General features: G+C 40.6%; 1 protein-coding gene across 1 annotated transcript in view; it reads right to left on the bottom strand.

Annotated features, from left to right (window-relative positions):
• Positions 1–24,977, bottom strand: part of ELL3 (elongation factor for RNA polymerase II 3) — a 110,886-nt gene that overhangs the window by 15,247 nt on the left and 70,662 nt on the right. The window contains exons 5-11 of the mRNA XM_075207848.1: positions 17,209–17,468; positions 12,600–12,715; positions 10,225–10,339; positions 8,847–9,303; positions 4,952–5,009; positions 2,012–2,183; positions 737–781 (exon numbers count right to left, since the gene is read on the bottom strand). Of these exons, the coding sequence (XP_075063949.1) occupies positions 737–781; positions 2,012–2,183; positions 4,952–5,009; positions 8,847–9,303; positions 10,225–10,339; positions 12,600–12,715; positions 17,209–17,468 (1,223 nt within the window). The remainder of the gene's footprint in view (positions 1–736; positions 782–2,011; positions 2,184–4,951; positions 5,010–8,846; positions 9,304–10,224; positions 10,340–12,599; positions 12,716–17,208; positions 17,469–24,977) is intronic.

The raw sequence follows: 24,977 nt of genomic DNA, 5'->3' as shown, positions 1-24,977 counted from the left end.
TGAATGGAAGAAGTACTATGTACATAGCACTCACACAGGTGAGGGGTCCAGCTGGAGAGGCTTCAGCTGGCTCCTATAGTAAGTTCTGCAATGATGCATTACAGAACTACGCAGTCCCCATATTAATCTATGGGGACAGCGTTAAGATGCACTAAGTGGGTTACGGCAGGTGAAATCTTTGATTTCTCCAACTAAAAACCCTTCATCCATTATGCAAAGGCCATTTTACGGAGAAAACTGCTGTTTTCTCCGTTTTAATGGCTGATCGCACCTTAATACATAGACCTCACAAAGTCATTAAAAATAGAAGACGTTATTAAGAGTGCTGTAGGTGACAAGACAGGCTCAGGAGATGAAAAAGCACAAAGGTTCTTGCTGAACTAAATGAAAGAATGGATGTGGAAGTAGCCTGATTTAAAATTGAATTTTACATTTTGTTCAATCTACTGTTACTCTAAGCCAACAAAGTTAAAGCATTTCCAAGAGTAATGCATTGATAATCTGTTTTTTTTCTAATGCTGTGTTTGCAATAATAAAGGCATGCACATAAGACACATTCCTTTTTCCTTCATAAGTTGTATTTTTTATTCTCAGTTTAAAGTTTTTATTTTAGGTTTTTTCCAATGGGTCTAAAAACCCCACAAAAAAGAAATTGCAAAGTGAACCTTGTGCCGGTAAGTGCCATACAATATACATGAATCTCAAAACTTTAACCTATATAGAGAAGTATTCTCACCTTTTTGAACTTCTTGTATTCTGTCACAATCTTATTTTCAACCATCTAAGATAAGAAAATAAGGACACTGATAAAGTGTACCTGTCATGCAGTTTTGAACAATATCATTAATAAAAAGTCAGACTGAAAACTGGCAATATAATTACATTACCCTTCATGTGTCTCACTCTCCTGTGCTAGAACTACACCCCACATACCAACGGTTTTCCAAATGAACTTAGGGGTAAATTTATCAAGCTGCAGGTTTGAAAAAAGTGGAGATGTTGCCTTTAGCAACCAATCAGATTCTAGCTGTCATTTCGTAGAATGTACTAAATAAATGATAACTAGAATCTGATTGGCTGCTATAGGCAACATCTCCACTTTTTCAAACCCGCAGTTTAGTAAATCTAGCCCTTAGTGTTGCTAGTATAGTGTGGAAGGTACCTTATTAGGTTTATTTTCAATTTACCCACATTGTTTAAATTACTTTAAAACAATATTTGATTAAGTATGTGTATTCAGGACTATTATTCCTCTCCATGTTCCACTCAGCAGGGAACTTTACATCATACAGCTCACACAATCAGAGGGGACCTAACACACAGACTCACTATGAGCATGGAGGCCTGCATAGTACAAAGGGACTATGCCCAGGGTTAGTATAAGGCAAATTACTTGTTGAAGGTCCCAATGGGAGGTACATGTACAGTTCCATTAGTTGTATAGAGGGGTGTGGAAATTCTATACTGCACTTCAAAAAAATGAAGTCATTGGTTGCTATTGTTAACACCATCTTTTTCTTCTGTAACAGTTTTCGTCAATGTTCCTGTACTTCCCCAGATACTATGCCATGTACCTTTGGCTTAATTCACCTAAATATCTTGGAAAGATCCTGTTATCCTAGAAAGAGTGATCTAGACCTGTTATCCTATAGTTAATACTTCCGAATATTTTAAATAACTCAATTGCTGTTTTATTAGTACATATCAATCACGATCAACGTATTAAATGCCCTCCAGGCAGTCATATCCATTTCTACCACCGAAGGCTCTTTTTCATGTCTCCCATAAAAATAATTAAAATAAAACAATGAATTACTCTATATCCATACTTCACTGACATCTCTGTGTATTTCCTGACACTGTCCATTACAACAATAAGCAAATAAAAATACTATTGAAAATGAATCCATTAAGCATATGGATTCTATCAAGATTTTTCAGCTTTTCCCCTAGTAGTGCTGAAGAAATTAGAAGCAGAAATTGTTACTTGTATATCACAGTATATACATACCTTGTGCTCTACTGTCCCCTGCTGATGCCTCTTCATTTTTGAGCCTAGCTGCATGAATCTCTCCAGCACTTTACTAATCTTGGCATGAAGTTCCAGATACTCTGTGTAGTCAGAAGCAAAGTCCTCTTCGTATATTTTCCTTTGATCTTCGGATGTAATTGTGGTGTATTTACTAGACATGCCATAAAAAAAAGGGACATTTAGATCATTAAATGTAGTTACTAATTAATCTTTCCATTTTAATAGTTTGTTTTTTTAATCTGTTCTGTTCTTTGAACCGACTAGGATTTCTCAAAGAAAACTACATAAATGGACATACACGTATGTGATTTTCCAAATCAACCACTAGATGGCAAATTTGTCCTGTGTTTCTGAAAATTCATCTGCAGCAGTCTACACTGGAGGAGGTCCTGTCACACAGCACTTTGTGGGTGTAGGAAGAAACTAACCCAATTATGTGGTATTACACAGATGCTGATATAAGAACTTATGAAACTTTAAGGGGCATATTCAATTGACGGCGGGATCGCCGAAAATCCCGCGCTCGAAAAATATTACCGTTAATATCTCGCTGGATTTCAGCTCGCAGCTTCCTGAGCTGCGAGCTGAAATCCAGTGAGTAAATTACCGTATTAACAGTTTTCCCGAGCAGGATTACCGTAATAACGGTAATATTTTTAGAGAGCTGGATTTTCGGCGATCCCGCCGTCAATTGAATACCCCCCTAAGGGGCATATTCAATTCTCATCGTGATCGCCAAAAATCCCGCGCTCCAAAAATATTACCGTTAATACGGTAATATCTCGCTGGATTTCAGAGCTGCGAGCTGAAATCCAGCGAGTAAATACCCCGTATTAACGGTTTTTATGCGCAGGATTACCGTATTAACGGTAATATTTTTGGAGCGCGGGATTTTCGGCGATTCCGCCGTCAATTGAATATGCCCCTAAGTCTACAGCTGTATTTTGTGTGTATTACTGGAGGATGAACTGGCAGACATTGCTCAAATTGTGTAGCTCAAACATACTAATACAGTAAAGGAGTATAAAAATACATGGCTTCTAAAACGGACATAAAAAGGCATTATGATGAAGAAAAATGTTTATTTCAGAAACAATGTATGCATTGTTTAACACACTATACCTATGTTTGGCAGGAGCCATTAGAATTATGTCCATAGGTGGCATTGTTCCCTCATAAACAGTATATACAGATAAAAGGATTACTGTATAAAATCTGTTCCCATGTCTGTGTCTATGAATATATATATATATTAACTGATTGTTTATATTTATTTAAATGTATGTTTCTAGTGAGTTGTAGAAAGAATTCAATATGCAAATAGCCGTGGATACACAACAGTAATGGGTGATGGACTATGGCCCATGATGTGTCTGTGGTCCAGCGTACATTTTCTTCAACAGTTTTGCAGAGGGATCGCTAGTTCCAATGACAAGACCTGTTAGCGCTGTGTTCACCATATTAAGTATAGCCCCGGGATGAAAGCCTGAAGTTCCTTGTGTACTAACTCCAATATATCTTAATGCGGATAGAAACAGTATCTGATTGGCAGTGTCCCATCTGTATGCCTCCTCAGCATCGATGGAGTTAAGCTGCTCTGAGCGTATGTTGCGCCAAGAGACCCATCTCTTTATACATACTGTACTTAACCTCGAATATTACTTCTTGTCACCAGCCAAGGGGGTCTCCAAGCAAGGTTAATGAACACAACTAGCAAGGGACAAGACGCTGTGGATGTAAAGGGAGCGGAGACAACTTATATTCACACGACAAGTTTTCCTTTTTGCTAGAAATGTTGGATATTAGACTATTGTATTTTTGGACCACTGATTCATTTGTTTTGCAAAACATTAAATTACACTTCCCATCTTTTGAACTAAAACAAGTAGCTGCAAATCCTGATGCTTTTTTTAAACATTGGCCAAGTCAATGTTTAATTACTATTTTTCAAAGTAAAACTGAAAACCAAAGTTGTCTTTAAAGACGCTTTGAAAATCAGGATCTAATAATCTCCCTTAAAAAGAAAACAATTCAGCAAGCAGGAAATAAAACTGAAAAAAACCTGAATAATTATTAACATCGTACAAAATTAATGACGTCTGTCCAATTACTGTAGACATAAATGTACCTAGATTTAAACTCTGTGCTATATCAGTTTCTGATGCGTGCACATACATTGGGGCAGTAACATGGTGTTGGTGCCCAAACACACAAAGAATATATGAATTTTAATCAAGGCATCTGTGATGAATAGTGGTTAGGTACACTCTAGTCTAGAATAAGTGTATCTAAATGTTTCTGCCCAATAAATGATTTCCATAGGAAATGATATGGATAGTGAAGGAACATGTATAGAAAACTACTGCCTCATTCTCCTGATAATATCATCATCATCATCTATTTATATAGCGCCACTAATTCCGCAGCGCTGTACAGAGAACTCACTCACATCAGTCCCTGCCCCATTAGGGCTTACAGTCTAACTTACCTAACACACACACAGACTAGGGTCAATTTGTTAGCAGCCAATTAACCTACCAGTATGGTGGTTTTTTTTTGGAGTGTGGGAGGAAACCGAAGCACCTGGAGGAAACCCACGCAAACACGGGGAGAACATACAAACTCCTTACAGATAAGGCCATGGTCGGGAATTGAACTCATGACCCCAGTGCTGTAAGGCAGAAGTGCTAACCACTAAGCCACCGTGCTGCCCATCTTGAGGATTTCACCCAAGTTCAAAAGCCATTAGCTCTGAGTGTTTGGAAACCCAGTCATGTCAGAAACATGATATTGTGAGGGCTGGGATGTGTATACCTGTTGCTCCTTCACTGTCCATATTGTTTCCTATGGAAACCTTCTGTAAGCAGTTATAGAGCAGCATCCATTAGATAAATGCTTCTTTTTACGTGGGAAACTTACTTGAAATAATCTGGAATTTCTTGGGAGGTCAGTGCTGGTTCTGAAAGCTGCTCGTTTTCTAGAAAAGAAGTAGAATGTCACTAAGTGCTAAAGGCAAGAATTTGTTATGTCTTTGAAAAATAAACACGTAGCAGAGATGTTTGAGCACAGCATACAAAATCTATATTCTTTTAGTGGCACGCAGGGACTCTGTCAAGCAGACTACTTTTCAGCAAACAGCCATGCAATTAAAGTGGACTCAAGGCCTCGACACAGAGGATGCAGCCATTTTGCTACTAGAACCAATGAGAATGCAGCCTATCAATCTAGCAGGTCCAGTGACATCACTGAGGTGCCAGTGACATCATATCGTATGTTCACACATTTCATTAACTTCTACTGCATGGTGTTCTGAATATGACAATATGAAAATACAATCCAAATATACAACTTATCAACTTGTTTTCGACACTGCACATATCAAGGATGTGTAGGGTTATTTTTGCAATATAGATAACAGTTCCCAACAATTGCTTGCTAATGATGCAGATGTCAGCTTTGCTAATGTGCCAATGGGGCGTTCTATTGCTATAACTAGCTAAGTACATTTAAGTTAAGTACCAAAACGCAGCAGAATAGTATAATGAAACCTTATTCTTTCAGTGCCTTGCCCACTCAGCAGCCATCCTTTTCTTAAACCAATGACACCAGTCAAAGGTCTCTCAGTCACGTAAAGGGTTAACCTCTTACATGGAGAATTTCTGATTGCTCTAGGATTAATTCTGATGACGCTTTTAAGAGACTGTATGAAACAACGTGCACATTTCTACCATCTATCCATCAGCCCATGTTTGCTTTGGAACAAAGCGCACTACAGGTGTGCAGACCCAGAGCAGCACTTTACATGAAATCACAATAAAACAGCTTTGTATGGGTACAATAGTCTGCTAAAATAGATACATCTCAGAAAACATTGCTGGATATGTTTTGCCATTTTAAAATGTAACCAGACTAGCTAACAGGATGCATATATAGCAGGGGTGGGCAAACCAGTCCTCAAGGGCCATCAACAGTTCATGTTTTTAGGATTTCTTTAATCATGCACAGCTGAGAAAATCTATTTGGCTGGGTCAGTAATTATCCCAGCTGTTTCTACAGACAGAAATCCTAAAAACATGAACTGTTGTTGGCCCTTGAGGACTGGTTTGCCCACCCCTGATATATAGCCTCTGTACATGTGTGTTTGCCCAAGGCAAATACTGTATATTTATCCGCTCCAACACACCCATGGACCGCAATTCAAGCTATGGCTTAAACATTTATACTAAAGAATCAAACAGTGGTGGAAGTGTGCTGGTATACAGTGATATGCCATATTGTCACTTCTCCTACTGCCTTCCTTTTAACACTATCAGAGTCCATTCACTTACATCCCCATTAGATTTTCCAAACCGCCACTTCCAAATTTCCATTTCGACCACTGAAATCATGCCACCTAATGTGTCACCAGATGTGCACACATGTAATGTGACGTGTACCATTCTTTATTAATAACAATACTACAACTATAATAGCTTCATCTACAATATGTGTGAACCAGCATTTCCTGTAGTAACTACTATCTAGTACACTGACATTGTGTCTGGTTTCAGGCCTGACCACAGACATTTCTTCCTTTGTGAATAATAATGGGATCTACTTCCGAGTCAAAATAAAGTGCATACATCAGGGCCGGATTTCCCGCTAGGCAACCTAGGCAACTGCCTAGGGCCTAGTGGTCCCCAGAGGGCCCAGTCAGGACTGGCGGTGAGCAGGGTAGGCAAGGCGGAGAAGTGCTCCCCTCCGCCTGCCATACCTCTCTGTCCGCCGACATAGTAAAAGAGACTGCGGACGGAAACAGACTTAAAAAAAAAAAAACAGTCACGTGATCGCATGATAGGTCCCGGCAGTCTCTCCTCCTCATTCAGGGGAAACAGAGAGGAGGAGAGACTGCTGGGACCTGTCATGCGATCACGTGACTGTTTTTTTGTTTTTTTTTAAAGTCTGTTTCCGGCCACTGTGTGAGGACTAACCGAGGAGCTGCGTGGTGGAGAAAAAAGAAGACAGGAAGACAAGAAGACCAGAAGACAGAAAAGTGGAATACAAAAGAGACAAAGACAGGTAAGTAAAACGGAGGCACATAGTGTGAGGTGATAATGAAGGGGCACAGAGGTGACACAGTGAGGGGGCACAGAGGTGACACAGTGAAGGGGCACAGAGGTGACACAGTGAAGGGGCACAGAGGTGACACAGTGAAGGGGCACAGAGGTGACACAGTGAAGGGACACAGAGGTGACACAGTGAAGGGGCACAGAGGTGACACAGTGAAGGGGCACAGAGGTGACACAGTGAGAGGGCACAGAGGTGACACAGTGAGAGGGCACAGAGGTGACACAGTGAGGGGGCCCAGAGGTGACAATGAGAGGGCACAAAGGTGATATTTTGAAGGGACAAAAGTGGCAATAAATGGGCATAGTGTGATGATTGAGGGACAAAAGTGACAAGGGTACATCCTTGGATTTATGCGTATTATTTTTGCAAACAACTTAATTTAATATTAATATTTAATATTTCTGTCCTGACTTAAATACTTATTAGGTTGTTTTGACCCAACTACTTAAAAAAACGGGACTGCTCGGTAATTATTTAGGGGTGCCTTTTTCTGCAGCAGGGTGGCCTTGCTCTTTTCACATGTTAGGTACGCCCCCAAAGAGGCAAGCCACACCCCCACCTCCTTTGAGGCGGCAGCACATGCTTTCACATCTTCTTAACTATAGGGGTATATGGTAGGCATGCGGCGGCACATGCTTTCACTTATACGTAACTATAGGGGTATATGGTAGGCTGCAAAGATATAGTGCTATGGATTGTTTCAGGGAGGGGGCCCAAAAACAGTATCCTGCCTAGGGCCCCATGAGGTCTAAATCCGGCTCTGGCATACATAACTTAAGAGAAGAAATAAAGATATTTTTCCCTTGCTCGCCAGTAGACCAGTTCAGATAGCTTAAATAATCAGTCCAAGTCTGAGGACGACAGGAGCAGTGATGATGACCATTTTAACACAGCTAAAAGTCCACTCATATTTTATGCAGAGGTAATAAAATAATCTAAAGCTAAAATACAGGTTCATCAAATTTCCTTGCAAAAAATGACATAGCAATGCCATGGTGTACCACCAAGTTACAATGTAGATTCATCTTAATTTGGATCTTTACCATAGTATCCTACAAGGTTGTGACACTTATAACGGTGTAGGTAACAGTCTAGATGCTATAATGTAGTCGGCATTGTATGAAATAATGCTATCTCCTTCCCAGCCGGTTGTTGTTCTGTTACTAAGATTTTATATTCAGAAAGACTCCTTGTACTTGTACAGATACCCATGCCTAAGAACAGATGAGTCAGTCACAGCTCAATCATCCTAAATGACTCATCTGTAGGTAGGGATAGATTTAGAGAAAGCATCCTATGGAGGTGACAACTTGTGTAGCCTTAGTCACTAAGTAGACCACAAAGGTGTCCCTACAACCATAAGATGGCAATATAATTCTCTGAGGAAACTGTCCGCCTGCATTAGTGAAGAGGATGGATAAGGGTAGTTTTGGGTGAGGAAACCATTGTCACATGGATAAGATCATGGGATCATAACAAAGATAAGAATATACAAATATAACATTAATTACATACAGACATGTTGTAGCATATTACTCTATCATTTATAAGATCGTAGCTGTGAATGTGTCACACAGTAAGTGAAGCTGTTTCTATCACCCTGTCTTCTTGGCTACAATGAGAAGTCTATGAGTGAAGTAAGGAAGTGCAAACGTTATGTCAGAATATATTGTAAAGGAGAATAAATCCCATCCATATTTTATACCTTCTGGAGATGTGAGACATTTCTCCAGCAAGATCGCTTCTTCCTCCCAATCATCCTCTTCTTCTTCACCGGATTCATGGCTTCTCTTCTCTTGTTTATGCCAGTTAGATCCATTGTCCACCTGAGGAACGGGGCTTGCGGTCTCTCTAAGCTTTACATTGTCAGTTTCTGACCCGCCACAAGGCTTTGTCCTTTTGTGTGTTTCTCTGTGATGGTTTCTCTGCTGCAATGTTCGGTGGGAATTCTGTTTTTTGTGACTTTGTAGTGAAAAATCACTGTGGTTATTGGGCACAGGACACAGACTTTTGGCAACCTCAGAACCTTTCGGCTGCCTAGAGTTTATGTCTGGGGTAGTTGAGGAACTAGAGCGTCGTTCAGGAAAATGACCATCCAGAGATGAGGATTTTATCCTTTTGCAGTTTTCATTTTCTGTGGTCTCTGTTCCTGCTGGACGTTTCTGTAACCAAACACATAAACCAATAGATAAAGTATAGAGAACTATGGTGTACAGGTATAGACAATGCAACAAATCATTGTTTTGCATTGACATACACCATAAAGAGGAAAGGCTTCATTTTAACTAGGGTTCCCATAAATACAACAAAGAACAGGATCACAGGATCACGTTTTTATGTGGGTACCATATTTAAGGCAATTGTTATGCTCTATTCCCTTAAACCTTGTTAATCTAGATATATCCATCTACATATTTGAAGAATCAGTCATTTAGGTTCATGTTTTACAGTGCCAGTATGTCTTTTTTGTAACAAATATATTTTAACTAGCTGTTCTTTTTGATTATTCAGGCACAATTATTCCTTATTACGCTCCAATCATGGAGAATGACACTTCTACTGCAAGTGGAACAAAACACATAGCAAAAAAAGCAAATACATAGCAAAGAATCTACACAAAATTAAAAAAAAACCTCTTTGCTTCTACATGTTCTGCTCTATATAAACATACACTTGATCATATCTCCAACTCTGTCTTTTCTTAAGAATCCACTAAGGGTGAAAAATAAATAACTAAAAATGTGACAAAAAAGAAGTGGCCAACCGAAAATCCAGCTGTTTTTTGCTAACCCAAATTTCTTAAATGTATATGGTAAGGTTAAAGACTAGCATGTGCATGATTGCAAGCTGTATAGCAAGCAGTGACTAATGGAATGGCATGTACTAATAGTAATGGCTCACCTACCCTTTATGAGTTCCTGAAATCAGGCAATGGGTATTAGTGGAATTCAGAGAACAGATCTTATAAACACTTAAATAAATAGGACGTATGCAAAATATATCAAAATAGAGGTAAGATTCTAAAAAGTGGATGTACAGTTTTTGCCCAATGTTGGTGCTTGTCATATGAGAACATTACTCACAGCATCAGGAGGCCTAACCCAAGAATTGGGGTGAGAAGATGATAGGCTGTGTTGTGTTCTCTCTCTCTCAGTAGCTGTCTGGTAATTCTGTGATGAAGAAAGGTTTGGGTGTTTCCTGCAAAAATTTGAAAGAAAAAAAATGAATGTAAGTCCATGAGAGTAGACACTCTGAGGATCTAGTAGACTGCGTTCTGGGTGTATATGACTAAACAATTGCAGCAGCAATACAAACAAAACAGCTGTTGAAGGACTAGAGGGCATCCTGACACTTGTAGTTCCACAACTGTAGAGTCACTGGTTGCACAACAGCTAGAGAGCCACAGGCTGTTCATCTCTGATATAAATGCTGATGATAGTCTGTGAGCTGAAGGTCTTACAATGTACTGCACTGCTTACATTTCTCTTTAATAACTAGTTTTCTTAGTAGTCAAGTATGCAAAATCTCAAATATCTGACACTTATTAATAAAGAGAATAGCTATGCATTGTTCATAATGAAAAGCCATTGTTGATTGACTGAGGTGATATTCACTCCCTACCCAATTACACAGAAAACTACTTTATACTTTTCTTGCATAGCAACCAATCAATATTTACCTTTGATTGATCCAAGGCCTGTTAACAGACTATAAGCAAGTATCTGATTAGCTGCTGTGGGATAGTGCACACTATAGGCTGGTAAATGTCTTGTTGTACAGTGAATTCCACACAGTGGGTGCAGCCCAAAAAAGTCCTTTACATATTATTGGGAGCAAGTAATGAGTAAGGATGGGAGGCGCAGGGGAAAGCGAAGGGGATGAACTAGGAGATATTTTGAGACAAGGGGATTTTGGTGTAGTTTTGTTAATTGCCTTGTATATTCATAGAAGTAATTTATATTGGATTCCGTAAAATACAGGTAACCACTGAAGGGACTCCAAAAACATACTGGTAGGTTAACTGGCTGCTAACAAATTGACCCTAGTCTCTGTGTGTCTGTCTGTCCGTATGTATGTGTGTGTGTGTTAGGGAATTTAGACTGTAAGCCCCAATGGGGCAGGGACTGATGTGAATGAGATTCTCTGTACAGCGCTGCGGAATTAGTGGCGCTATATAAATAAATGGTAATAATAATAATAATAATAAATAGGGACGAGCAGAGCAGCACACAACACCTAGGTGTAATCTCGGACCTACCTAGATCAGGTAACTACATGGGGGACATGCAAGAAAGTGTTATTTCTAATGTGTACACAATGGGCAGCCCAGTTATACACACACATGTGAAGTAGGATGTTTGTACATATTGAGGAGTAGAAATACATTTGTATTGACATAACTACTTCTAGTTCACTTAGAGCCAGACCTACATACTAGGGCATATTCAATTCTTGGTGTTAAAGCCAAAAATCCCGCGGCGCGCCTACTATTAACGTAATATGCGCGTAAATACCGTTGTTACGGTAATAGTGCGCGTAAATACCGTTGTTACGGTAATAGTGCACGTAAATACCGTTATTGCGGTAATAGTGCGCGTAAATACTGTTGTTACGGTGATAGTATGCGTAAATACCGTTGTTACGGTAATAGTGCGCGTAAATACCGTTATTACGGTAATAGTACGCGTAAATATCGTTATTACGGTAATAGTGCGCGTAAATACCATTATTGCGGTAATAGTACGCGTAAATATCGTTATTACGGTAATAGTACGCGTAAATACCATTATTACGGTAATAGTACGCGTAAATACCATTATTACGGTAATAGTACGCGTAAATATCGTTATTACGGTAATAGTGCGCGTAAATACCGTTATTGCGGTAATAGTGCGCGTAAATACTGTTGTTACGGTGATAGTATGCGTAAATACCGTTGTTACGGTAATAGTGCGCGTAAATACCGTTATTACGGTAATAGTACGCGTAAATATCGTTATTACGGTAATAGTGCGCGTAAATACCATTATTGCGGTAATAGTACGCGTAAATATCGTTATTATGGTAATAGTACGCGTAAATACCATTATTACGGTAATAGTACGCGTAAATACCATTATTACGGTAATAGTACGCGTAAATATCGTTATTACGGTAATAGTGCGCGTAAATATCGTTATTACGGTAATAGTGCGCGTAAATACCATTATTACGGTAATAGTACGCGTAAATACCGTTATTACGGTAATAATGCGCGTAAATACCGTTATTACGGTAGTTTTATCGCTGGATTTCAGCTCGCAGCTCCAGCTGAAATCCAGCTTACTATTACCGTAATAACGGTAATAGTTTTAACGCCGCGGAAAACAACGAGAATTGAATATGCCCCATAATATATGTACAAGAATCAGGAGGAACAAACAGAAGGATACAGAAGAACTTATTTATGTCTTGGTACCTGGAGAGAATGTGCTGCCTCTCCTCTGGAGTATATCCCATCCATTCCTTTTGTACCTGGCTGTTAAACCCCTCTCTCAGGCTGTACTTGCCATCTTTGGGGTTTAAGCATCCTACCTGGAATATGTAAAAATACACCAGTATTAACATGCAACAGTGAACTTCTTCATTCATTTACCAGCAAGAGAACTGTTTTTCTTACGCTCTTTATAAAAAAGATTAATATCAAAATGATAGCTGTAATCTCAGCTCTCTAAATGTCAAATGATTAAATTCAGCAACTATATACCCTGGTCTTTATTTAAAAATGTTCTTCTAATCAAGGACTTAGTTGAACAGAAGGTCACAATGTGTGGATTAAATAACTGGAAATAAATCCTTCCAGAAAAACAGGAACACTAAATACAATCTAAGTAAAATAATATGAAAAGCTATGTGTTCCGGACTGAAATTAGGATACATAAATAGTTAATCACTAGGGTGTACCTGTCCAATGTGAGTTTTGCATACTGGCAAGTTTTCACAAGTTGTTGACAATTCATTCCCATATAACTATCTACATTTTATGCTGACACCACAGTTTAACTGATGGCCTAATCTAGATCACTCCTCACTTTAGCACTTTTGGACAACTCTCAATATACCCCTTCTGATTGGCCTAGCAGCGCAGTTCAGTACATCACCCACTCATATCAGCTTCCTCCAATGATCAGTTGTTCATTGCCTGTGCTCTTTCCAATACTGGATTCTGTGATGAGCGATTGATGTACTGCAATCTGCCTGTTTTGCCTTATACATCAACTTAATAAACGGCTATCGCGACCCTGGATTATGTGCATCCACCCACTGCTTTCCTTTAATGATTATGTTATTTCACTCAAGTCTCATGCTGACATCGCCTTAGAAACTGTTGTAACTTGAGCTGGTTTGATCACTATAGCTCCTGCCAAACTCACCCCAACAACCACCCCTCTCTCAAAGTCATTTAGGTCTCCTTCATGCTAGCCATAATTATATGCAAACAGGTAAGTCCAACATTTTAATACATGTCCTGATGGGATGCAATTTGCTTAATCAACAAATAAGCCCCACCTGTGTAGAAGGCCTTGCTTTCAATGTGACTGGTATCCCTCATTTACCAAAATGTTTCCATTGTAGATTACCTGCATGGATTAATTTATTTATGGTGCCACACCTGCGGGTAAATGTATAAAGCTGAGAGTTTTCCAGCGGGTTTGAAAAGTGGAGATGTTGCCTATAGCAACCAATCAGATTCTAGCTATCATTTTGTAGAATGTACTAAATAAATGATAGCTAGAATCTGATTGTTTTTTCAAAAACGCCGGAAAACTCTCAGCTAGATACATTAACCCCCGAAATGGAACCAGGTCATCCATATCTGCTCTGTGTTTTGGCTAGCCCTCAATCAACAGTGATCAATCTAGACACCCCACAAGATAATGCAAAGGTTGACTGAATGATAGATGTTGAATACTTTTGTCTCTGACAAGCTATCTTGCAAGTACAATGGTTCAGATTCTAAACGCTAGTATACTTATTTTAAATTCATTTGACATATAAACACAGAACAGTGAATGTGGCTATCCTAAAATGTCCTAAACGCATTGACTCTAACCACACCTTAACACATTTCCAGCTCAATTATTAAGTTATTGAAATGCATTTACCAACATTGATTACCGTTGCAATTCTGCAACTGGAGGGGCAAAATGGGTTCCTTTAAAGGTCTATGCCAAGACCATAGACCTGCTGTACTCTCCCACAGGGGTCCCATGAGGACTCTCCTTCTCTCCTTCTCCCACACTCCCCATCCTAGGGACCACCAAGGATTTGGTGTAGGTGTCCTACTATCTCCTGGTTACACCTTCAGTGTTATCTCCCCTTGAACTTTCCCTCTCCTTCTCCTTTTTTGAAGTTTACTCCATCCGCCTCTTCTCCCCTCTCCACCTTCATGTTGCTGTGATCTATTGTCCACCCGGCACTTCCTCACATCTTGATAACTTTGCCACCTGGCTTTCCCATATCCTCACTTCTGATCTTCCCACTATTATTATCAGTGATTTTAACATCCCTACTGACTCTCCTATTACTTCCACTGCTTCCTCTCACTTACTCCTATGGCCTCTCCCAATAGACAACTTCCGCCACCCACCGTAATGGACACTCCCGGGTCCTAGTGTTCTACCACAATCTCCTTTCCTTTGCCCCCACTTTGCCCCTTGCCCCCCCCTCCTCCCACCCAAAGTCGCTTGCACTCTGTGTTCCATCAACAGCATTGACCCCATGATCTTAACGTCCTCTCTCAAACACCTCCTCACTCCCATTTCTTTACTATCGTGCCCCAACGCCGCTGTCTCTCTTTACAACTTCATGTTCTCTGTTGCCATTGATACTGCAGCCCGAGACACCCTACTTTGTCTCCACCAATCTACACCCCAACCCTGGCACTCCCCTCTTACTCGTCTCCTCCAAAAGAGCTCCTGCTCCTGTGAAAGTCCACTCATTCGCTGACTTATTCCGCTTTAAATTCATCCTTTCCTCATACTATTCTGCCCTCTCTCTTGCCATACAAACCTATTTCACATCCCTCATCTCCTCCCTGTTCAATAAATACCGACGCCTCTTTGCAACCATTCTCTACTGTGTCCTCCTCACCGCTACCGACTTTGCCACCTTCTTCAAAGACAAATTTGACTGTATCCACAATCATATTTGTTTTTGACAGACTCGCCTCCTTCCACCCATCCTCTCAATCACTCACTCTGCCACCCTTGGCTCCAACCTTTCTGTAACTGTGCCTGAGGTCCTCACACTTCTATCCTCCTCTTCTTTTACAACCTTTCCTCTTGACCCTGTCCCCTCAAAGTTCCTCCGCTCCCTCTCACCCAATGCCTGTCGTCACCTTATTCACCTTTCTAACCTTTCTCTCTCCACTGGTATCTGCCCCTTGGCCTTCAAGCATGCTCTCATCACCCTATTCTCTATAAACCCTCCCTTAAACAATTGCTTCTAAAATTCCCAAAGGACTTGTCTTCAATCGTCTGACCCACTTTCTCTCTTCCCCCTTTCTTTGACCCTCTCCAGTCTGGCTTCTATCCCCTTCACTCAACTGAAACTGCCTTTACTAAAGTAGCAAATGACTTACTCTCTGCTAAGTCCAAAGGTCACTTCTCCTTTCTCATACTCTTTGTTCTCTCTGCTGATTTTGACACCGTCGATCATTCTCTTCTCACCACCCTTCACTCCCTAGGTCTCCGCGAAACAAGTCTCTCCTAGTTTGCCTCCTACCTCTCTGGCTACTCTTTTAGCGGCTCTTCTTCCGACTCTTTCCCCCCCCCCCTCTTCCTCTTTCTATTTGAGTTCCCCAAGGGTTTGTCCTTGGAACTCTGCTCTTCTCTCTCTATACCATCTCCCTGTGTGAACTTAGTCAATCATTTGGCCTCTATTACCACCTCTATGCTTATGGTATGCAAATCTATCTTTCATTCTCTGATGTCTCTCCCACCTTCCTAACCCAGGTATCTAGCTGTCTCTCAGCTGTAACTACCTTGATGTAACAGCACTGCCTCAAACTCAACGTCTCCAAATCCGATCTCATCATCTTTCCTCCTTACAACACTGCTATCCCTACCAAAAACTCACTCTTGGTTGACAACATAACTCTCTCTCCTGTCACCCAAGCCTGCTGCCTTGAAGTCACCCTTGACTCAGCGTTACACCTCATATCCAGTCCCTCACCAAATCCTGCCACTTCCTCCTCTTTAACATCACAAAAATCCACCCCTTCCTCTCTCAGAAGCAACCAAAGTCCTGGTCCACTACCTCATAATTTCTCGTCGACTATTGTAACCTCCTTCTCACTAGCCTTACTGTGTCTAACTTTTCTGACCTTCAATCAGAATGCTACGCTCATCTTCCTATCCCACCACCGCTACACCTCTGCGTAAAGACCTTCATTGGCTTCCTGTCCATTTCAAAATTCAGTTCAAGCTCTTTACCCACACTTACAAAGCCCTTAACAACATTTCTCCCCCCCCACATCTCTAACCTTGTCTTGAGGTAAATACCTACCCGGCCACTCCACTCCATCTCTGACTCTGCCTCAATTCACCTCTCATTACCTCCTCCCATGCTCGCCTCCAAGACTTCTGCCATGCTGCCCCAATCTTTGTAACTCCATGCCCTGCCTCAATCGACTCTCCCCCAACCTTCAGTCCTTCATCGCTCATTCAAAACTCACATTTTCAAGCTTACCTACCCTACCACCTCCTGACCATCTTATCCATCACCTCCTCTTTCTTTGTCTGCCATCTCCATTTTCTTCCAGTTGCTCCTACTGTCTCTCACCACCACTCCCTGTAGAATATAGGCTGTCACAGGCAGGGTCCTCTCTGCCTATTGTCCCATGTCTGTCTACTGTCTGATTACCTTGTACATCCTGCCATGTCTTTTGCTGCACTCTGTATGAGTCCCCATGGAAATGGCCATGCACCAATCCAACCAGCAAGGAACACCTCAAACAGGCACCCTCTCTCTTTATCTCATTTCAGCAATCAAGAAAATGAGATCTCACAATCATAAATAGTTACCTCATCCAGTGCAGACAGCAGTTGTGTCTGATCTCTGGGAAAAGTGTTGGATTTTTCTAATCGAAGAATGAGGTCATGTTTCCGGTACGGTTTCAAGGCCAGAAGATGAATAAGCCATTCTTGAAGTGGTCTCTGTTCACCACTAACTCTGTTACATTTCTTGGCTGCCGGCGTTAAGAAAACCGCTGGACGATGACTAGACGGCGAACTCTCTGTACTGGATTCCAAGTTGTTCTTGTTTGCGATCTTGACATATTTACCTGGAAAGAAAGCACACGTTTAGTAATACATTTTATATAGAGTCTAGCTGTTATAACAACAATTGTTATAATGATATATAATGTACTTACTTTCTAAAAATATATTTGTCAATATAAATACACTTTGTAGTATGTTGAATATTACATAAAAATATACTCCAATGTTATATGTAATACACTGGGCACGAATGAAGTATCTAAATACATGAAACTCAAACTACACCATTGATTGTAACTAGAAGTGCCATATGAGTTTTACATACATGAAAGAAGAGGGATTTAAGTGGTTTTAATTTTTTTCAAAGGTATCACATTTCTTAGTTAATTGGCAACCATATAATAACCAATTTTGGAAATTCTATTATTACTAATTAACTAAATGCAAAACAAAAGACACTACAAACAGCACTCAAGGTGCCTAAATGAAAAGTAGCACCTGTTGTATTTGTGTATGTCGCTGAAAACTCTTACTTTTCACTCTTTCACCAGCTAATGCATGTTACAACCCAACCCAGGTAAAGCTTTCACTGATCCTTTGCACGTCTCTTCTATTCTTTTTTTCATGGGAACTATTCAGACCAGCCAAACTTGTTCTTTGTGGCTGCGTTGTCCCTCCTTCTAGTTATACTGCACCCTGAGTTAGTAATACAATTGAATTATACCTATGTTCTTCAGCATGTTTATCAACCAAAGTTAGTTTTCTTTTCTCGTATAAGGTTTTTAACGCTATAGCCACATGGCTTCCAAACATCAGTGCTGCACAATGTTAAAGATAAAGTAGTTGGTGGTGCAGGATAATACGTACAGATATTCTAATTTTGTAGCTGTATATTTATATAAGAGGGGTTATCATAAAGAAAAACTACCTTAGAGTTTTTTACGCTGCCACAATGCTGAATGTACAGACATAGATGATATGTCATCCATCATTAAACATGACTGGTTTATGGTTCAAGAAATTTTGGGGCCCCTTAAAACCTGAAAAACAGGGACCTGCATGTCCTCCCTCTCATTCCAATTACACTGCCCTTGGCAACTATACAAAACTGAGCCAATTCTGTTGATATACAAGCAGAGTGCATTCTGGTGAACAGTGTATAAAGAAAGTCCATTCTTCTGGCAATTGTACGAAAGTCATTCCGGTGGCTATTTGAAAAGCAGACCCCAATGTAATGACCAGTTTATAACTCAGACCACACATTTTGTGGCTAGTGTATAAAATAGGCACCTAATCTGGTGGCTAGTGTGTTTATACAGATTCTTGTCTGATACTAATAGCAAAGAGTGTGTCAGGCTCATACTATTTCCGATCTCTCTACGTGGATCTACCATATACTCCACCTGATGAAGGTGCTGTAACTAGTTAACATTTATACACCTGCATATTAAACACTACATTCATGCATGTGAATTAAATGCAGTGCAGACATATAGCATATGCATTTCTGGGTTTATATGACTGATTTGGTAATCCTAAGGCTACATACATACTAATGTTTTTTTCGGGCATGTAGGGAAAGCTGGAGCATAAAGGAGAATGAAAAGCGTTGCAAATATATATTATTGTCCACCCCTAGCCACTGTAATTCACCCCTATATGCCCTGAAAGGATGTAGTCTAATTGAGGGAAAGTTATAGCTATTCAGTGGCGAAAAGCAAAACTGTGCTGGAGAAATTGAGCCACCTGTAGCCCACAGAGACAGACATTACTGTGACGGGCATAAATATTTTGCCATATGAGTCAGACTTCCAATACATTTAAAACAACAAATGAGGGCACCTCAGTGAAAAGAGGTTTGATGAGTCCATTAAAGCATATGACCTCTCTGACTAAAGCAGAGGGGCTGTCTGAGGATATAACTGAACAAGAGATTAAACTTGCTCTTCGCTGACAGAACCCATCTAAAGCACCAGACCCAAATGGTTTTACTATGGCGTATTATAAAACATTCGCCCCCAAACTGTTCCCTAATCTCACTATTTTATTCAACGCGATAATACATCGTGACACTATTCACCCTGACTCTACCTCGTACACAATAATAGTCCTACCTAAACCCGACAAGGACCACACTACTTGCACAAATTATCGCCCTATTTCCCTTCTTAACACCGATATAAAACTGTTCGCCAATATCCTATCTAACAGACTGAATGAAATCCTGGGTGATCTGATACATCCTGATCAGGTGGGTTATGTTCCTAACAGGCAAGCACCTGATAACACTCGCAGAGTAATAGATTTAGTTCATTATGTTAACGCAAACTCCCCTCGTAACTTCTGGCCTTGGATGCGGAGAAAGTGTTTGATAGGGTTTCTTGGCCCTTCATGTTCTCCGCGTTGAAGGCATTTGATATTTGAGGTCACTTTCTACAAGCCATCTCAGCTCTATACACTAACCCCACCCCCCGGGTCATGACTAACGACCAGGTCTCTAGTCATATCCAACTACGCACAGCACGAGGCGCGGATGCCCGCTATCCCCACTCTTGTTTGCTTTATGCATTGAACCCCTGGCAGCCAAAATACGCCTTAACCCAGATACAACAGGCATTTCCTTGGGATCTGAACATTAAAAAATCTCCCTCATTGCAGATGATGTCTTACTTACACTGACGAACCCAGTCATTTCTCTTCCGAATCTAATTAATCTAACTATCACATTTCGGCAAGCTATGCGGCTATAAAATTAATGACTCCAAATCCGAAGGGTTATCACTTCATATCCCACGCACCACCCGATAAGCTCTTCAATTGTCCTACACTTCTCAGTGCGTCCTCACTCAATCAGATATTTAGGGATAAACATCACCAAACATTTTTCAGGACTATATAAATCAAACTACCTACCATTAATAACAAATATTCAACAAGACTTATCCAAATGGGAACCCATGTTCATCTCCTGGGTAGGCAGAATTCAGGTTTTCAAAATGAATATTCTCCCCCACCTACTTCATTTATTTCAGACACTTCCAGTAGCAATACCCTGTAAAACACTAATAACTCTTCAATCGACTTGTAATTGCTTTATATGGCGGGGAAGGATACCCAGACTAAGCAAGACTTTACTGTCTAAGCCCAAAGAGGCAGGAGGCCTGGGCCTCCCCTAACTACACGAATATCACTTGGCTACTCAATTTAGCGATATTTTCTTGTGGCACCTCAACCCCGGTCTCAAAATGTGGGTGGACATTGAAAATGCACTGTCCCGAGACGCACCCGTGCATCACCTGCCATGGCTTCCCAAATCCTGTAGACCGCCCTTAGCATACTCTTGCCCTTTTATATCCTTTACATTAATTACATGGGACATGGCTAACAAAATATATAATTTGGCCCCTTATCAGTCTCCCTTGACACCTATTTGGACTCACCCACTTTCCCCACCAGGTAGCTCGGATGCGATATTCGGCTGGTAGAGAACGCATAAGATTGAGCCCCTACTGCACATCGTGGGGGAATCCGCCACCGTTTCTTGCAAAGAAATTTGTAATAAATGCCACCCACCCCCGACACGTTTCCAATACATACAAATTCGGAAGTTTATACAATCACAAGCCCGATCTACTCGACTTTGCATAATCTCCTCATTCGAACGAAATTGTATATACTTTGCAGGACGCAGAGGTACATACATACAAACCTCAACCAACATGTGACAGGTCCTAGTTCAAAAAACACACAAAGTGAAGGCCAAAAACTCATCTAGTGTAGCTTAATTCATTCAACTTTACACCAAATGAGCATAACAATAATATATAAAATACTTTCCTACTCTACTGAAATTTTCGGGAGGCTCGCGAATTTCGAGGGGTCCTTCCAGACTCACGAAAGAGTAGGTACCCCCCTTGTGTATGGGGGGCGGGGCCGCTCCCTGCTACGCAAAGACGTAGCGACATTATGCCCCCTCTTACACTTTTATATCCTACCCGCGAGAGCGGGGGAGGGGGGTTAAAAAAAATCGGAAAGTATGATAAACAGGTTCACTTTTTCAAATCTATAAATGGTCATGTATGCATCCATACAGAGTTACCAAATCAGCCATGTAATTACAGACACATGAAATACATACAACACAATGATCTGGCCTAAAACTCAATGCATTTGTTTATCTCACTGTCTACCCCATAGGAAACAGTGAAACCTGCCCTGTTGTGCTATACATGATAAACATTACATATATTCTGATATCAGTCTTATCAAAGTTTACTTCTGTCAGGGTACATAAAAATATGGACATATGTTTTCTCTTTAAAAGCATCTACGTGTCTATAAATTGAGGGAGACAATATATGTAAACAGGTAAAGGAGGAAAATAAATCTTCTATACATTCATCACACAGGACAGTTTACTTATGAAATAGAAAAGACTTTCACAGAATTATGGCAGCATGCAGTAAACAACATCTGAATGCTTTTCCAAGTAAACATAATTGTTCTGCCATTTAAGCAAAGGTAATTTACAGTACAGATCCTCCTGCTGTAAAACATAACACAATATTTTTTTCCAGGTATAGTCCCACTTTAAAGCTGCATTCCCAGATAGCTGTGTGAGATGGTGTGAAGGATGGCCAATCAGCAGTTTCAATATCTCTGATATAACAAAAATTGCTGCTTATTGTTTGTGCTCCTGCTCACAAGCTCCTCCGCAGCGTCAAACAGCTCTGGCTTTTTTGGCCAGAGCTGTGAGATGAAGCACCGAGGCCCAAGATAAACAGCTGTGTGGCACAGTCCCCTGGGCTCTGGTGAATAGTACCCTAGACATGGTACACTTTTGACCCTACTTGGGGTGCTGCTTTAAGGGCAGCTATTCAGAATCTAGAAAGTCTGTTATGACAGATATTCGAGTCATACATATTGTGTTGCTAAGCTTTTCAAAACGGTCTTTTCATGCAGAAAAGGAATATTGATAAAGACAAACATGCTAATTGGGCCCTGAATAGAGTAATTAGTGAGCAAGTGGAGGTGGGAGTAGACTGAGCCAACTAGAGGCTTGTTAGCTAATTCTCAGAAAGCAGGTGCAGTCAGCTAAACCCCCAATGTCACTCAGGTGGAACGCCCCTCTGAGGATGGGAGAGGCTAAGAGAGCCTTAACCCTACATAACAAGATGTAACACTGTAAGATAACACTGTAAGACAACTACTCTTCAATATTTATCACATCAATATAAAGAATCTGGTTAAAAGTGATACAAAAAAAGAACACGTTTTCATGTGAAAATCTGAACTGGCCAGAAAACACAACTGCAGTGTTTAAACAGGTGCTGGGAAGCTCTGCCATCCATGGCTTATAGTAGAACTATCAATAGATTGTTTCTGTGTTGTATAAGGGCCTATTTATAAAAATTACAGTTATCATGTTGATAACTAATATTTTTCTAGCCACTTATCTTGGCAATAGAAATGTTTTTTTTGTTGTGTTTTAATACTATTATATCAAAGTAGCAGCTAATCGATACTCAGCGGTTGCGCTCATTCTCACTCTAGAAGCCTGGTTTGACCTTCCACTATATTCAACAAATAGACTTTCCCAGGCTAAAAAAATGGGGTAGCCTTGCCGGCAAAGGCTTTAGAAGCAGTAACCCCCTTATAATATAGAATGAAGTGAGAAGAACTCTATTGTCGGTGAAAACATCCAATTTTGCCCTATGATAAATCTCCTCCTAAATGTAAATTTATTTACTTTTAATTTTAAAATTATAATTATGTTGGTTTTCCTCTCATTGCCTAAAAGTCTTCGTTAGCATTAATAATGACAATGACACTTGCAAGTGACCAAACATAATTGTGAGGGGTGGATTGGGGTTATCTGAACACAATTTATTAAAAATATATATTTACGTTCCTAGTAAAACCTGTTCTATGCTCATATAGAGTACTGAGTGTACCATGCTCATATAGAGTACTGAGTGTGCCATGCTCATATAGAGTACTGAGTGTGCCATGCTCATATAGAGTACTGAGTGTGCCATGCTCATATAGAGTACTGAGTGTACCATGCTCATATAGAGTACTGAGTGTACCATGCTCATATAGAGTACTGAGTGTGCCATGCTCATATAGAGTACTGAGTGTGCCATGCTCATATAGAGTACTGAGTGTGCCATGCTCATATAGAGTACTGAGTGTGCCATGCTCATATAGAGTACTGAGTGTGCCATGCTCATATAGAGTACTGAGTGTGCCATGCTCATATAGAGTACTGAGTGTACCATGCTCATATAGAGTACTGAGTGTGCCATGCTCATATAGAGTACTGAGTGTACCATGCTCATATAGAGTACTGAGTGTACCATGCTCATATAGAGTACTGAGTGTGCCATGCTCATATAGAGTACTGAGTGTGCCATGCTCATATAGAGTACTGAGTGTGCCATGCTCATATAGAGTACTGAGTGTGCCATGCTCATATAGAGTACTGAGTGTACCATGCTCATATAGAGTACTGAGTGTACCATGCTCATATAGAGTACTGAGTGTGCCATGCTCATATAGAGTACTGAGTGTGCCATGCTCATATAGAGTACTGAGTGTGCCATGCTCATATAGAGTACTGAGTGTGCCATGCTCATATAGAGTACTGAGTGTACCATGCTCATATAGAGTACTGAGTATACCATGCTCATATAGAGTACTGAGTGTGCCATGCTCATATAGAGTACTGAGTGTACCATGCTCATATAGAGTACTGAGTGTACCATGCTCATATAGAGTACTGAGTGTACCATGCTCATATAGAGTACTGAGTGTACCATGCTCATATAGAGCACTGAGTGTACCATGCTCATATAGAGCACTGAGTGTGCCATGCTCATATAGAGTACTGAGTGTACCATGCTCATATAGAGTACTGAGTGTACCATGCTCATATAGAGTACTGAGTGTGCCATGCTCATATAGAGCACTAAGTGTGCCATGCTCATATAGAGCACTGAGTGTACCATGCTCATATAGAGCACTGAGCGTACCATGCTCATATAGAGCACTGAGCGTACCATGCTCATATAGAGTACTGAGCGTGCCATGCTCATATAGAGTACTGAGCGTGCTATGCTCATAGAGAGTACTGAGCGTGCCATGCTCATATAGAGTACTGAGTGTGCCATGCTCATATAGAGTACTGAGTTTGCCATGCTCATATAGAGTACTGAGTGTGCTATGCTCATATAGAGTACTGAGTGTGCCATGCTCATATAGAGTACTGAGTGTGCCATGCTCATATAGAGTACTGAGTGTGCCATGCTCATATAGAGTACTGAGTGTGCCATGCTCATATAGAGTACTGAGTGTGCCATGCTCATATAGAGTACTGAGTGTGCCATGCTCGTATAGATGAGTTAATTACTGAGTGTGTCAGGCTCATGTGGCACAATTTGCCTCACTTTCTCTGAGCCACCTTGCACTGTTTTTCTAACATTAACTTGATCTATCTGGATGCTTGGAAACCCATTGGTTCATTTGAAATGACACAAACAGTGTGTGCTCCACCGTTTCAGCATTCAGAA

This window comes from Mixophyes fleayi, chromosome 4 (assembly GCF_038048845.1).
Source record: "Mixophyes fleayi isolate aMixFle1 chromosome 4, aMixFle1.hap1, whole genome shotgun sequence".
NCBI classification, from domain to species: Eukaryota; Metazoa; Chordata; class Amphibia; order Anura; family Limnodynastidae; genus Mixophyes; species Mixophyes fleayi.
This window is presented reverse-complemented; position numbering and strand designations above follow the sequence as displayed.